Source organism: Caloenas nicobarica, chromosome 3, assembly GCF_036013445.1.
Source record: "Caloenas nicobarica isolate bCalNic1 chromosome 3, bCalNic1.hap1, whole genome shotgun sequence".
Taxonomy (NCBI): Eukaryota; Metazoa; Chordata; class Aves; order Columbiformes; family Columbidae; genus Caloenas; species Caloenas nicobarica.
The window spans coordinates 93089031-93102866 of NC_088247.1; the positions used below are offsets into that span (position 1 = coordinate 93089031).

At 38.1% G+C, this 13836-nt stretch overlaps 1 protein-coding gene across 2 annotated transcripts in view; it reads left to right on the forward strand.

Annotated features, from left to right (window-relative positions):
* Positions 1 to 13836, forward strand: part of SRBD1 (S1 RNA binding domain 1) — a 134604-nt gene that overhangs the window by 103847 nt on the left and 16921 nt on the right. For both annotated transcript variants that reach the window (XM_065631093.1, XM_065631094.1), the window contains exons 19-21: positions 7249 to 7355; positions 10259 to 10435; positions 13157 to 13309. In XM_065631093.1, coding sequence (XP_065487165.1) covers positions 7249 to 7355; positions 10259 to 10435; positions 13157 to 13309 — 437 coding nt within the window. The remainder of the gene's footprint in view (positions 1 to 7248; positions 7356 to 10258; positions 10436 to 13156; positions 13310 to 13836) is intronic.

Here is a 13836-nt window from a genome sequence, read left to right on the forward strand (position 1 = left end):
AACACACAATAAAACCACACACAGGCAAAGGGTTGAGAAAAGTCAAATTTCCTAAAAGCACTTTCCAGCAAGAGTTTCAGGAGGTAGTGTCACATTAAATAAAAATATTTTTTCCTCTTCATTGTATCATGACTGGTTCTGGTTTGGAATTAAAAAATTGCCAAATGTCATTGTTTGGCATATACATTTCTAATGTGGAGATGGATATGTCATTGTATTAAATATATTCTCAGTCCATTGCTGATATGAGTCAGCTGGTGTAGCAGTTGCCAAGTGTATTTGTATACTAACTTCGAGAAAGCCAGCGAGTTTGAGAAGCTGCTTTCATTAGAAATCTAGGGTATCATAAAATATGTATCAACTGTACAAATATTTCAATTTTAGCAAATACCCTTAAATGAATTTGCTGTTTTTTCATAGTTTTATAAAACATTCCAAGTAGCACATTTCCTCAGGAGAGAGGAGTGAGCAGAACTCTACCATGTCTTCAGTGGAGCTGGAAGAAGTCTGTGTATTTATAGAGGCATTTAGCAAGCTCCTCACACCTCCTGGGGGCTGCCTTTGCTCTCAGTGAGGCCAGTGGGAACTTTATACCCAGAAGCTGCTGTTTCTCGCCTGTTTGCTGCAGGGAGATGGATGGTCACTGACTTCAGACTAAACAGAATTCCCACATATGACCAGACTCACCTGGGCTTCATGACTTCTGCCTTGTCCCTCTAGAAATTTACTCTTTCTTCTCCCCTATCAGTGTAATTCCCCTCCTCCCCCCCCCACCCTTATCCTTTGGCACTTTCCAGGAAAATCTCCAACTGAATTTGTTGCTGTTCAGCCATGTGGTCTATGAAACTCCACTCCTGATGGTCCTCGCTTTACCTTTCTGTACTACTGCAGGGTATCCCCTATATTTGTAGAGCTTTAACAGCCACAAAATACAGTTTTGGACTGAAATTGAAATGTAGGCTTTCCACCTAGCAGTTTGGGCGGTCACCTTTGTTATTAACAGGAAAATGTCCCATTGGAATCTTCAGGAGTTATGTGGTGGTTGATAATTGCAATTGAGATTGCTGCCCCTTAGTCACATAACAATACGCGTTGGAGAAAACTGGTTACCTGCGCTGGAAAGAGGAAGATGTTTTTGGATATGTGTCATTTGCTGCTAGCTTGTTTGTGTCAAATAAGTTAGTTTTAGAAATATGACATGTTAGCCATGGGTTTGAATTTGTGTAACAAGCTTAGCAATATTACTGCTCCAGTTAGAACACAAGCACAAGTAAATATATGATGAATTCCAGCAACTTGCAAGTGACTTGAAGCATTTACAAGATCAAGTGTGCGTTTTTGTTTTCTTTTTTTTTTTAATGTCAGATCTGACAGACTTTGTTTTTGTTTTATCATTTTCTTTGAAAATATAAATCCGTTTCTCTCTCTGGGGATATTTCAGTAATAATAATATGCTGTTAAAATAAACAGAATTTGGATTTTTGAAAACAAGAAATGAGTCAGAGTTAAGTACATAGGATAACAATATATCCTATAACAATATAACACTTGGAGAAACCACAAGCAATCTTCAAAAGAAATTATTGAAGTTAGGTCCTTTTATCAAACATCAGAGGGATAAGCTTGTTTTCTTAGAATCTAACTGAAAGGGATTTTCCAGAGGACGCTAGAGATTAAAACCCCCTGCCTGAACTTTCCAATATTTCCACCTGACATGTAAGGTGTATTTTAATTTTTTTTATATTTCTGCACATGAAAAAGGTACTTACCATTACATAATTTGTGTTGCATTAGTCCTGCTGTACTTAAGGGCTTATCCTGAATGCATTTTACTTTTGTGGTTTCACAAGCATTTGAAATGCAACTGATTGTATGTAGGCCACAGCACAAGTAGGGAATGTTTTTTCCCATTTTTAAATTTTAAAACATGTTTCTGTGGATTGAATCTCTGTAAAATAATATAATTTCGAACTTTGCTTGGGATGTGTTGTCCCACCTAATTTCTCATTCAGTAAATGTCATTCAGGCTGCACAGTTACAGTACTATTTAAAGAAAAAAAAAAAAAAGTGTTTTTTCAAGAGGCTTGTTGGCTAGTCTCACATGTCAATATTGAAAGTCATGGATATAGAAGTTAATGGTAGGTACCAACAAAATAAAATAACATTTTATGAGGTGTTAGAAGTGTTTTGGGACATACATTTAGACAGAAAAAATTAAATTGCATTTACTTCATTGAAGGTTGTCTTTTGGATTCAAAGGACAAGTGAAGTATAACTTCATCAAAAACCAAACTGAGTTGTCGGACACGCAGCTTGGTCTTGTTTAGGATGAAAGTTGATCTTGTTACAATACTGTCATGCTGAGCCGGAGTCAAAAACCTGCAGGTTGCTGCCCAGACTTGAGAACTCTTCCCGTCCCCACCGCTTTGTGTCCAGCGTCATTAGGTCATGTCTGCACTACATTTGTAGGTTCTGCAGGCTCCGAGTCATTCTTGTTCAGTTGCGTTGGAGGGTGCCTTACGTGGCTCTTGGGCATTGTAAAGTAATGACACTGCATGGGCTGGTCATGTTGATGTCTACTAATGTTTGTAAATGTAAAATAAAAAGTATTTAAGAATTGCTGTGTTTTGCAGTAGAATTTTAAGCTGTTTCAATTTGTCTTTCAGGAAGGCATGCAATCGTACTGTATTTTCTGAAATTAGGATTTTTATAGGGGACCAGGAAAATCTTGCCAAATGCATTATAGTTACGTGTATTGTTTTAGTATTTGTGGGGTTTTTAAGTTGCCAAAGGTAAAGAGTTTAGAGCTATGATGTATTTCCATGTAAAAGCTGCTTGTTAGGGCTGTTCTAGTCTAGCACTAGTAATCTGGTGTTTAGTATCTATGGTCAGGCAAAGTCAGGGTAATGGCCTCACCACCTGTGCTCATGTAGACCAAGTTCATCCTCCAGGCTTCATGAGAACAGTGGTTCTTTGACTTGATAGATTTGTCATCTTAATGACAAATGTATTTTTACAGTGTCCATACTGATATACTGCTAGAAAGAACTGAGCTGAGAGGCTATTTAAAGTACTGCCTTCCTGTTGTGTACATCAACAGGGTTTTGATTTCCATTACAGTTGTAGTAGCACCCTCTCAAGGAACAGATAGGTTTTCAGTAATGTTAATTATTTCTCCTGAGTGTTGATAGCTCTTGAAACTGAGCATAACAACAATCCTTGCTCTCTGATTCGTACCATATAGAAAGAAAAGATAGATGAAGTACTGGCGGAAGTGAAAATAGCACAAAACTATTGTGCCTAATAGGCAGTCATTCTTGAACACTATTTTTAGTGTTAAACATTAGTGCTGTGTTTAATGAAAGTACATGAAACCATGTTGTATTAGTTTTTTAGCATGGGTTTGCAGAATGGTGGTTTTAAAATATGCAATATAATATTATTTTTACTGGTAATTTTAACGAATTTGCCACAGACTAATTTGAGTGGTAATCATGACCAGAAATCAAAACAGAAGCCCTTGATTTTCTTCCAGATTCACGAATGTAAGTTACATTTGGGATATTGAGATAGTCTTTATAAAAAGATTAGAAAAATGTAATGTTTGAATTTAATTTATTGGTCAACTATGATTATTTACTGTAGCTGTTTCAATTAATCAAATGATATAATTTTATGTATCTTGTTCCCTCTCTCATTGATAATTCTTAGAAGACAAATACTAAAATATGGTTACAGTGCCTGCTATTTCTGCAGGCAGATTAATTTCCATAGTGCTCCCCACAAAAAACCCCAAACCAAACAGATGTCTAAGTACTTCCTAACACTATCTGAGAAGCAAAGTGGCTTTGCTTTCAGGAGAGTGATGATAAAAGAAAGTTTGCAGATTTGGGGCTGTGCAGCGTAAGATTCTGCATAAGCACCCTTGGAAAGTAGCCTTGCATATGGGTCTTGGACTTTACTTGTGCAGGTTTTATTCTGATGTGCGTAATGCAACAGTTGAGAGGGACTCCTGTTTTTACAAACCTGTTGTAGAGAGTGAGTAACGTGGAGTACATGTGCTTCTAGCAGTGTCTGAATAATCTGATAGCATCACAGTGCATATAGATAGTACATAGCTGTATATAGTATCATCTAGGCGCTAATGTTTGAGATGAGTGAAATTCTTGGAAGACATAAAAATGCTTTGCACTTGAAACCTTTCTGAAGTGTAGCATGTTACAGTAGGAAGTCTTGACAATGGTATTGGGATAATCATGTTTTTAGTTAACTACTTTTAGAAACTAAAGTCCTAACACCTGTCTGTGCTTTGTGTCATTGTAAAGAGGGATGTAGAAATTTCTTCATCATAGCAAAAGGAAGCTGTCACAGTCAGTAGCTGCATCTTGGGAGGCAGATCCACTGTCTGGAATGTTTTCCTAGTGTCTGCGACTTAACATCATTCACTAGCTCAATATATCTTCTGTGAGGTATTGGTATCTTAGGGATTGTTTGAGCCATGCTGTCTTGCACGGTAAGCAGGGTAACTGTTCTGTCCTGTCTGCCCATTTATTTTATGCCTTCACATTTGTGCTGTGATGTCCATTCCAAGTGGTACGACTGTTCTGTGTTGGAGTAATAAAGAACAACTTGTGTGTGTCTTGGTTTTTTTAATGGTGACCGTCAAGCAGCAATCTAGTTAAAAGATTGCAAATAATCTTTGTGAGACTCAATAACTTCTTGTCTTCCTGGCAAAAGAAATAAACAGTTGCATATTACAGTTTTTCCAAATTGCGTGTATTCCATCACATGAATTTTACAAAAACTATTGCATCCGCGAACTTAAATCTTCACATAAATACCACGTTCACATTTGAAACTCGGGATCTGTGAGCACTGGTCTTTCTTCCATTAGAAGAGGTATTTCAGGAAGCTTAGCTTTTGATGGTGATATATCCTTTCCTTGTTTTGGGCAGGGGTGGGGATATAGTTGGCTGAATCGCTATCTAGATTCACTTTCAGCAGACTGGAAATAAAGCTTCTACTGAATTAAGCTTCTTCCAAAGCAGTGTTTAGAAAGATTAGGCCGTACCTATGGATTACCATCTTTGCTACACTCTATGCTGTAAGGCATTGCAGAGACAATGACGAATGTCTCAGTTTTGAATTGTGTAACTCCATGTTATTCCTTCTGAAGAGTGATCCTCATCTTACAGAATGAGACTGAAATGCAGGGAAACAGCAGTCTACCCTATTCTCTGCCACAGACTGTATATTCTGAGTTGTTCTTTCAGACCTAGACCTTTTTTTAGAGGTGGCCAAGAACTGCTACAGTTAATGGAACCTGTTAATGTAACTTGTGAAACTATATGATAATCAACTTCCAAGTATCTTGGAGTCAGCAGCCTTTCCTAAAAGCAGAAAGAAATTTTGAGTACTGTCCATATTTTTTCTCCTTTTGCCTTCCTCCATCATAATGAAAAAAAATTGTTAAATTAGTATCTTTCTCTTATTAAATTTTTAATTTGTGCTTCATCGTGGAAAATCTAGCCCAGTATTTGGCAGCCGTACTTGGTAAACAAGAGGCCAAGTTTTGTTTCTGAACAGTTTTATTCTTGTTCTTGTACTGTGGTGTGTAAGTGCATCCTTGCATGAGCGCGTGTGTGAGCTGGAAGCCTCTAGCTCTGGTACGTCACCCAGTTGATGGCGGCAGGAGAATGGAATATACAGAACATCCTCACTAAGAGAAGCTTCATCTTCAGTAAGTCAGAAAAACAGAAACATAAGACTTCTTTATAGGGTGTGGGGGGTTTTTTGTTTCTCTTTATTCAGAAAAGTCGTCATTGCCTTATAGTAGCAACACATTAGGAAGCAGAAAATTACATTTGATCTCCAAAGGGTACAAGTAAGCTTTGTGGTTGCGAGGCCAAGACTGTTTGCAGATGCGAGTACTTATGCACGTACATGGCTTTTGGCATGCGAACTTTATACAGGAGGAGCAACATGGGTGAAATTTGCGCTTCTTGTTTTTCAGTAACTTTATTATGTATCGCATCATGAAAATACATCACATGACCATTACTTGAAATGAGTGGGGTATGGAATACATTGCAATAAGTTTTACAGCTGTTTCAGTTATTAACCCTTACTTCAGGAACTACCAACATTAGTGGACTGGGATTGATGCTGTTGGCATGTTAAATTTAACTGCAAAGTCTTTAAAAGATCTGAATGGTTTAGGAGGTAAAACAAAGTATTGGATGAAGTGTTATGCTGTCTTGGCTTGGATCCAGCTTGATGTCCTAAATGAATGCATCACGAAACCACAACAGATCAACCCAGATTTACATGAGTGATGTATAAGAGCCCTGAAGCTAAGCCAGCATAGTGATTGAATTAGCTCCTGCATTTAGAGAGGCTTCTCCCTCCAGGTCAGGCTTCCGAGCATCGATGGGCTTGTGTGGGGAGCTAGCAGTTATGGATTGAAGTATGCCTGTGTTGTCGAGGAAAAGAAATCTTAGAGCTTCAGAACTTTCATCTTTGACAAGTGTGACTGATTTTCTTTTGGTGGGGGGAAAAAGGGGGAAATACTAAGAACGATAATGGAAAAACTGGAAGAATTTCCATTAGTGGTGCTTTGGTCAAGGACCTGCCAATCTTTCCAGAAATATCTGTTAAAAATCTGAAACATTTTGTTGCTGTGGGGCTGATATGTGCCTTAGGTATTGCCCACCCTCATATAATACTTGGCTTGTTCTTTTAGTAAATGATAACTGTACTATAGTGTGGTGCTCATAAATAGGACAATTTTCAAACATTTGTGTGTGCAGGTGCAAAAGTACAGCATTTGTGATGTTTTCTCTAAATACCTTTTAAAATATTGTCTTATTTTTAATAAACTGTTCTTATAGCTAAATAAATTTCAGATTAAAGACAAGATATAGTGGATGAACAGAAGCATTATGCCTTTGAGCAATCATTATGTGTTTAATATAGTTTTGTTTTTACATGATGCAGGAAAATAGTTATTAAAAAAACCAGTAACGTGGAGAGTGTCTTATTCTAGGGATTTGTATTGTGACAAAGATGTTGCAAAGAGAGTAGACCTTGTAAAAATATGTTCTACAGTTTATATTTTTAACTGGTACCCACACATAAGATATTGATAAGTTCCAGCAACTCTTTTATTAATGTTAGTATTGTTTGCAGTTCTTATTTATGTACGCTTCGATGTTTCAGTAACCTGATATCTTCATTTTTGTTTCTCAGCATGATGTATCACAGACTTTGCTTAAAGCAACTCTGGACAGTGTGGTCGAAGAGTGTGTCAGCTTTGTAGGAGTTGATATTAACATCTGCTCAGAAATACTATTAAGGTGAGTCAAACATTTTCCTATTCCAGTAATTACATGGCTCTGGATCACAGAGTCTCTGTTTAGTCTGCCATCTGACTCAAGCTTAGCTGGAGCAAATGGCTGTTATGTTAAACTTCCAGTTACATGAAAATGGCACATTAAGGCAGTCTTTCACTGGATCGTTAAGAATCAGCTTTTAAAGCTATTTGTGATTCTCCAGGGTAAAACTATTTTTTGGAGAAAACCAGATATTTAAAATTTTTAAGCCAAATCTCAATTTTAGAAAAACTTGATATAATTAATCTGTATTTTTACACTGAGAAGGGGATTTTCGAATGTACTTTCTGTCTCTTCGAAGGTATTTTTATGGTACTGCTAAGTGGAACAGGTTGTAAAAGTTGGGTGAGGAAAGAAGAAAAGGAAAGATTTAAGGGGAAACCGCTGAAAAATTTATCCCTTTTTACTGTTTTCTTTTTCTGTTGTTTTTTTAAGTTATGCCACATTTACTTGGAAAATGTTCTGGGTTTTATTTCTCTTGGTTAGAAATTAAAAGCTTGTTTTCTCTCTTCAGTATGTTGAATTCAGAATTGTTTAGCTGAACAGCCTCTCAGAAGAGCAAAAGTGTTACTGTCATCCTCTGTAGTAGAATCCTTGAATCATTTCAGTTGGAAGAGACCCTCAGGATCGAGTCCAACCATAACCTAACTCTAGCACTAAACCATGTCCCTAAGAACCTCATCTAAACGCCTTTTAAACACCTCCAGGGATGGTGCCTCCACCACTTCCCTGGGCAGCCTGTTCCAATGCCTGACAACCCTTTTCGTGAATAATTTTTTCCTAATATCCAGTCTAAACCTCCCCTGGTGCAACTTGAGGCCATTTCCTCTTGTCCTATCACTTGCTACTCGGGAGAAGAGACCAACACCCTCTGTGCCACAGCCTCTTTTCAGGTAGTTTCAGTAGGAGGGGAAGAAAATGAATGTCCATAATCTTGATAATGATAATTATATTAGGTATCAAAGTTAGGAAAATGTATTCCTGCTAGCTCTGTCTTTAGTTATTTTAACCCCTTATAATCATTCTTAAAAACAAAAATGTCTTTCCATATTTTGAAAGACACTCTCTTTCTGTTCTTTTTGGTTTTTTCTACTTTGTCTTCCATATTTTTTTCCGTGTATCTAATTCTTAGCCTGACTCCTAATTTATCTTCTGCCTTACCTGCTTTCAGGTTGAGATCAGCTATTAGTAAAAAAGCGGTACCATTGGTAAATGAGGCTGCCCAGCTTTCATTCCATGAATAAAAGCCTATAAAAGCAAGCGCGGTGGATGAGCACTGTCAGCCTTCTGCAGGGTCCAACTAGACTGTGCAGCTCAGCAGAGGGCACCAGGCTGAGGTGCTGCTGTGTCTCCTCAAGACAGTGGACATGGAGTGACACTGTCCAGTCATGGTTACAGGAGGTAACCATGTTGGCTCAGTAATTTGTTTGGTCTAATTAACCTGATGTTTGTATGCACTTGGTGCATCAAGTTCTGGATCTAACTTGATACTCAGCAGTTCAATTCTGCTGTTCTGTGTAGATGTGGTCCAAGTTTCCCACAGATGTGCAGAGTATGAAATTGTTGCTCTGTCTAGAATATACCATGAGCAGAGCTTTTTGCTCATGCTTTCTGATGCATCACATATACTTTTTGACACATTTTACACATGGAAGGGATGACAATGCTACAGTACCTGCATTACTGCTCAGTACCATACTTGAGATCATCAGTGGAAAATTCTGTGAACTCTGTTGTGTTCCTTTGTCAGTGTAAATAAACTGGATTTCTTAATGTTTCTAAGAAATATTTGGACAAAATTCCACTCCTAATGATTAATATTTTTATCTGTAGTTAAACATGTGTCTCTCCAATTTAATTCTGAGCTTTCACCAACTTTGGATTATTTTTTTAACTTTTGCTTGAGGGCGAGAATAATGGAAAGGTTTTTTAATTTTATTTTTCCCTGATTTTTGACTATTCTTGCCGGGTTTGCTAGTGGTGTCATTCTAGAAGCAGTCTATGCCATTCCACAAACAGGTCTCTGCTGCTGTTGACTTACAGCAATGGCATCTGATATGTAGAGCCAGATGGGAGACATGTCCTTCTCTAGTGCCGGGAGTAACTGCCCACCACAACTCTTTTCCCTCTTTCTATGCTTAACTCACACCATACACAGAAAGTTGTACATGTACGTACAGAAAGTGTGCAGCAAACCCACTGTGTCCTGAAGGAGTGTGGCTAACTGCAGTTGCACTTCACAGGTAAGTTCTTTGCCGGATCCGAGTTGCCCTGAGAATACCTCATGCAGCTTGTTCCCAGCTGTTCTTTTAACTTGAGAGCAGCTGAGAGAAAAGGAACAAGCTGTGTGGATCTGTTAAATTATGAGGAAGGCAAGTTGCTCCCAGCCACTCTCCTTCTGGGTAGCGGACATCAGCTCTTCACATTGGGGCAAGGTGTTGTGGTACCATTGGAAGAGAATAGCTGAGAGGGGGCTGTTCTCACAGGAGCAATTTATCTGTCCTGAATACTCCTCTCACGTCCTTTCCTGAAGAGGGCAGCTGGGAGCAGGCCATAAGACATGACAAATTGAGTTGGCATTACAAAAATAGCCAAGAGATCATAAATTATGTGTCCCTGGCTTACTAGTCAGGTATGTGCAGAACTGTATTGCCATACCAACTTTTGTTGATTTGAATGGATTCCTTCCATAGAACTGAGGGAAAGAAGGGATCGTTTTTAACATGATGTCTTTGAGTCTATTTGCAGATATCTGCAAAGTTTCGTAAACCAGATTTTCTACAGTAACGTATATCCTTGTAATGGATGGCACATGTATTAATGAATGTTCAATGGTAATAAATGTACGCTGTAAACTTTTCTCTTAGACACATTGCAGGACTGAATGCTAACAGGGCTAAAAATATAATTGAATGGCGAGAGAAGAATGGACCATTTATAAACAGAGAACAGCTCAAAGAAGTTAAAGGTCTGGGTCCCAAATCCTTCCAACAGTGCGCTGGCTTCATCAGATTCAATCAAGAATATATAAAGACCTTCTGCAGGTAATAGGATGTTAGCTATCTTGACTAAATAATCCAAAATAGTATGAGAAGATTTTTTTTTTCTCCTTTTCTGTTTTGTATTCAGGCTTGAGACTTGAGGAATCCTAGGCCTTTGCACTCTGAAAGACAACGTCTTAACAGATAAACTCCTTGAAGTCAATGGCTGAAGCTAGTTCTTCCTCTGAATAATCATGGCTTATTAGCCTAGTACTCTTGAGTCAGGGTTTCTATAAGTGCAGAAGTTCAATTACAAATTCTGCCACTGAGTTGGTAGAAGAAGTTTGGCATTCAGTAGTGTCATTGATCTGAGATACCAAAACCTTAGGCTTGTGTTTCAGGCATAATTTAGAGATTTGCAAATTCATTTTAATGTGGTAAAGATTACTCTGCAGAACATAATGGTAGTTAACTAGAGTGGATTTCCTGAGAGTTTCAATTCCATTATCTGGAGAGAGGAAGTTGAATAGCTGCCTGGATCAAACTCTGTGTTATATTCTTGTGCCTAGCAAGCGTGATGTGTCTGACTTCTGTCTCAAATATGTGAGGCCCTTTCTCAAGTCCAGTTTGTCAACAGTAGGTCATCCTTTTCTCTACCATCTCGTTCCCTCATTCTGTACCAAGCCTTTGCTTCTTGCAGGCATTCATTGTGCTCCTCTTGGCCTGAAATCGTTCCTCTCCACAACTGAAAGTGCCCTTTCTGGGACAGTGTCTTTTCTGCTTTTCCCATTTCTCCTTCCAACATAAAAACCAAGAAAGGGCACAGTGGTAACACCCTTTTGCCACTGACTCTTCTCAATAAATATTTTCTTGGGAAGCACATGCTATTTGTTCGCTAACCCAATGCTCAGAAGCAATATTGTATTCCTGGTTCCTGCTGGCCAAAGAGCACAGGCACAGCTTCCAGGCAAAAGGCAGGCACATGAGGCCTGGCTTACTGCCTGGGTAGAAGGTGTACAGATTGGTTGCCCATCTGGCAAGGAAGCACATGCTGCTGGCCAAATGGTGCACACTGCAAGTACCAGAAGACCAAAGAACTTGCTTTCGAGGCTGTAGATGATCGATAGCTCTTACGCTGTACAGATCTCTTCTAGTGAATGCTGCAATATAACTGAGGAAGAAAAGGCTGACGCCTTGGGTTTTTTTTTCCTCCTAAAAGTTCACTGGTGAAATGTTTAAGAACATTGTATTTTTTTTTTCCTTGCTGGAGTATGCTTCTGATGATAGTTGGATTCAATAAAACTTGAGAACACTGTATATCCTGAGAAATCCGGTATAACTTTGGAGTTTGAGGCCAAAATAAAGCTCAAACACCATCGCCTCCGCAATGTTTTTTGTGGCTGCAGGTGGCAAAACGAAATGCTTTTGACATGGACTTTGAGAAGGTTTCGTTTTCATCCTCTCTGATCATGTTGATGGCTATGTAGTGCTGTGTGAATTAGGTTTTGTACTTTGTACTTGGAAGTTAACGAATACTGGTTATTTTAAAAACCTGAAATGGAAAGAGAAAGTTACGTCTGCATTTCTGCTGATGGTCAATGCATGGGTAGAACCCAAAGTGCAACTGCTAGTTCCAGGTCCTGCAGTGCGTTCTCTTTTGTCCTGCAAAAGCAGGAACCACTTGTGATCTAGGAAACAAAAACAAACAAAAAAAAAAAGAGGCAAGAAAGGAGCCTTCGCCAGTGGGAGTAATTTGATGCCTTTACTGTATCCTGAGCATTTTTTTGCTTAAGGGGAACTTTAAAGGAAGAAGTGTGCCAGTAGGAAATACACTGCACACATGAAGATAGATCTTTCTCTCCTGTCATCTGTAAAGTCCTCCTGCCAATGTGGGTAGTCTGCCTGTGGTTCTCTCTGACTTTGGAACCTTTTCATTATTCAGCCAATCAATCAAAGGAAAAAAAAAAAAAAAAGAACCCGACCCAAAAGCTAACTGAAGCTGACTGATTAGGATGCAGTTATGTATTCACTAAGTTTTAGGGAAAGCTGTACTAAGATAATTTTTCAAAAATGGTTTCTAAATTCTGAAACAGAGGTAGATTCTACCTTTAGCTTTTTTCCTGTTCTAAGCAAATCTTGATCTGAGTTGTTTTGATTTGAAGTTTTTCTTATTTTGACGTGGCCCATGCTTGAGCAGAATTCTTCAGAAATTTAAGTCTAGGAAGTCAATAAGTGTGGTTTAAGGAGTTCTGATGTTTAAGCATTCACATACTTTCCTTGTTCTGTCCATATGCTTGAGATGCAATTTGCTTACCTAAAGATGGTATGAATAGAAAATTTTGTTTATACATTTTTCAAAATTAAAGTTTTGCAGACTATTAACTGACAGTTAAGTATGAAAGTATCCTCACAAGATCTTTATGAAGTAGTTAGATGCAATTGTCTCCATTTTACAGACAGAAGATACTATCCAGATTGCAAACACTACAATAGGTTGTTTAATGTTTTCTTTATAATCTTGTCATCATTAAGAAATTTTGAAGTACAGAATCCCTTCCCAATGATTTCTCCTATTTTAAATTAATATATGCATGCACCGATATGCTATATTTTAATGCTATAATTCTATTGTTAAGATTTGCTCGTAATGACCTTTTAGGGATTTTCTACTTTTCTTTTTTAAAGAATTAACATATAAAAGTTCAATTGCATTTTTTCATGTGTGGTCAGTGGGCTAGGATCTTGCTCGTTAAGAATGACATGTCTGGTTTTGATTTCTGACAGTAATAAGAAAACTGAACTTGGACGTCATGAACTTTTGACTAAAACAGGTGTACAGGGTAAAAAGAAGAGCAAACCAACACCATATGCCTCACGACAGCCCAATCCTTTGGACCAAACTTGTATTCATCCAGAGTCTTACAACATTGCAACGAGGTAAGCAGTGGGAAAGCTATTGAACCATTGACACTGTCAATTTTTAAAATGACAGTACTGATTTTTTTCTAACAACAGCCTGCTCAGCCTTTTGAGACAGGAATACTTACATTAATTTTGTTGCCTTCTTCCCTTTCTTCAAGCAGGTATGATTCAGAAATTCTTTAGAACTGAAGGGTTTCAACTGATGTGTTTTGCCTCTTGTGTGCATGCAAGTTTTTAGCTTTATTCATTTTTTTTTTTAGTTTATCTGTTGTTAATCAGTGAGGAAATTAGTTAATTTTCAGAACTTTGCCAGACCTTCCTCCCATGACCCTGTCTTCATATCACCAGTTTGTACCTCATTGAGGCAGCTGGTGAATGCTCACATAAGCCGTGATCTCTTCTATCATCAGCCCTGGTTCAAATTGGACTCTGCTTGTCCCTTTGAGAAAACATTCTCTCCTACTATAAACGAGCATGTATTTATTTTTTTTAACTGATTTGCGGTGAACACGTTCTTTTCTTTAAACGTGCTGTAGGTAATT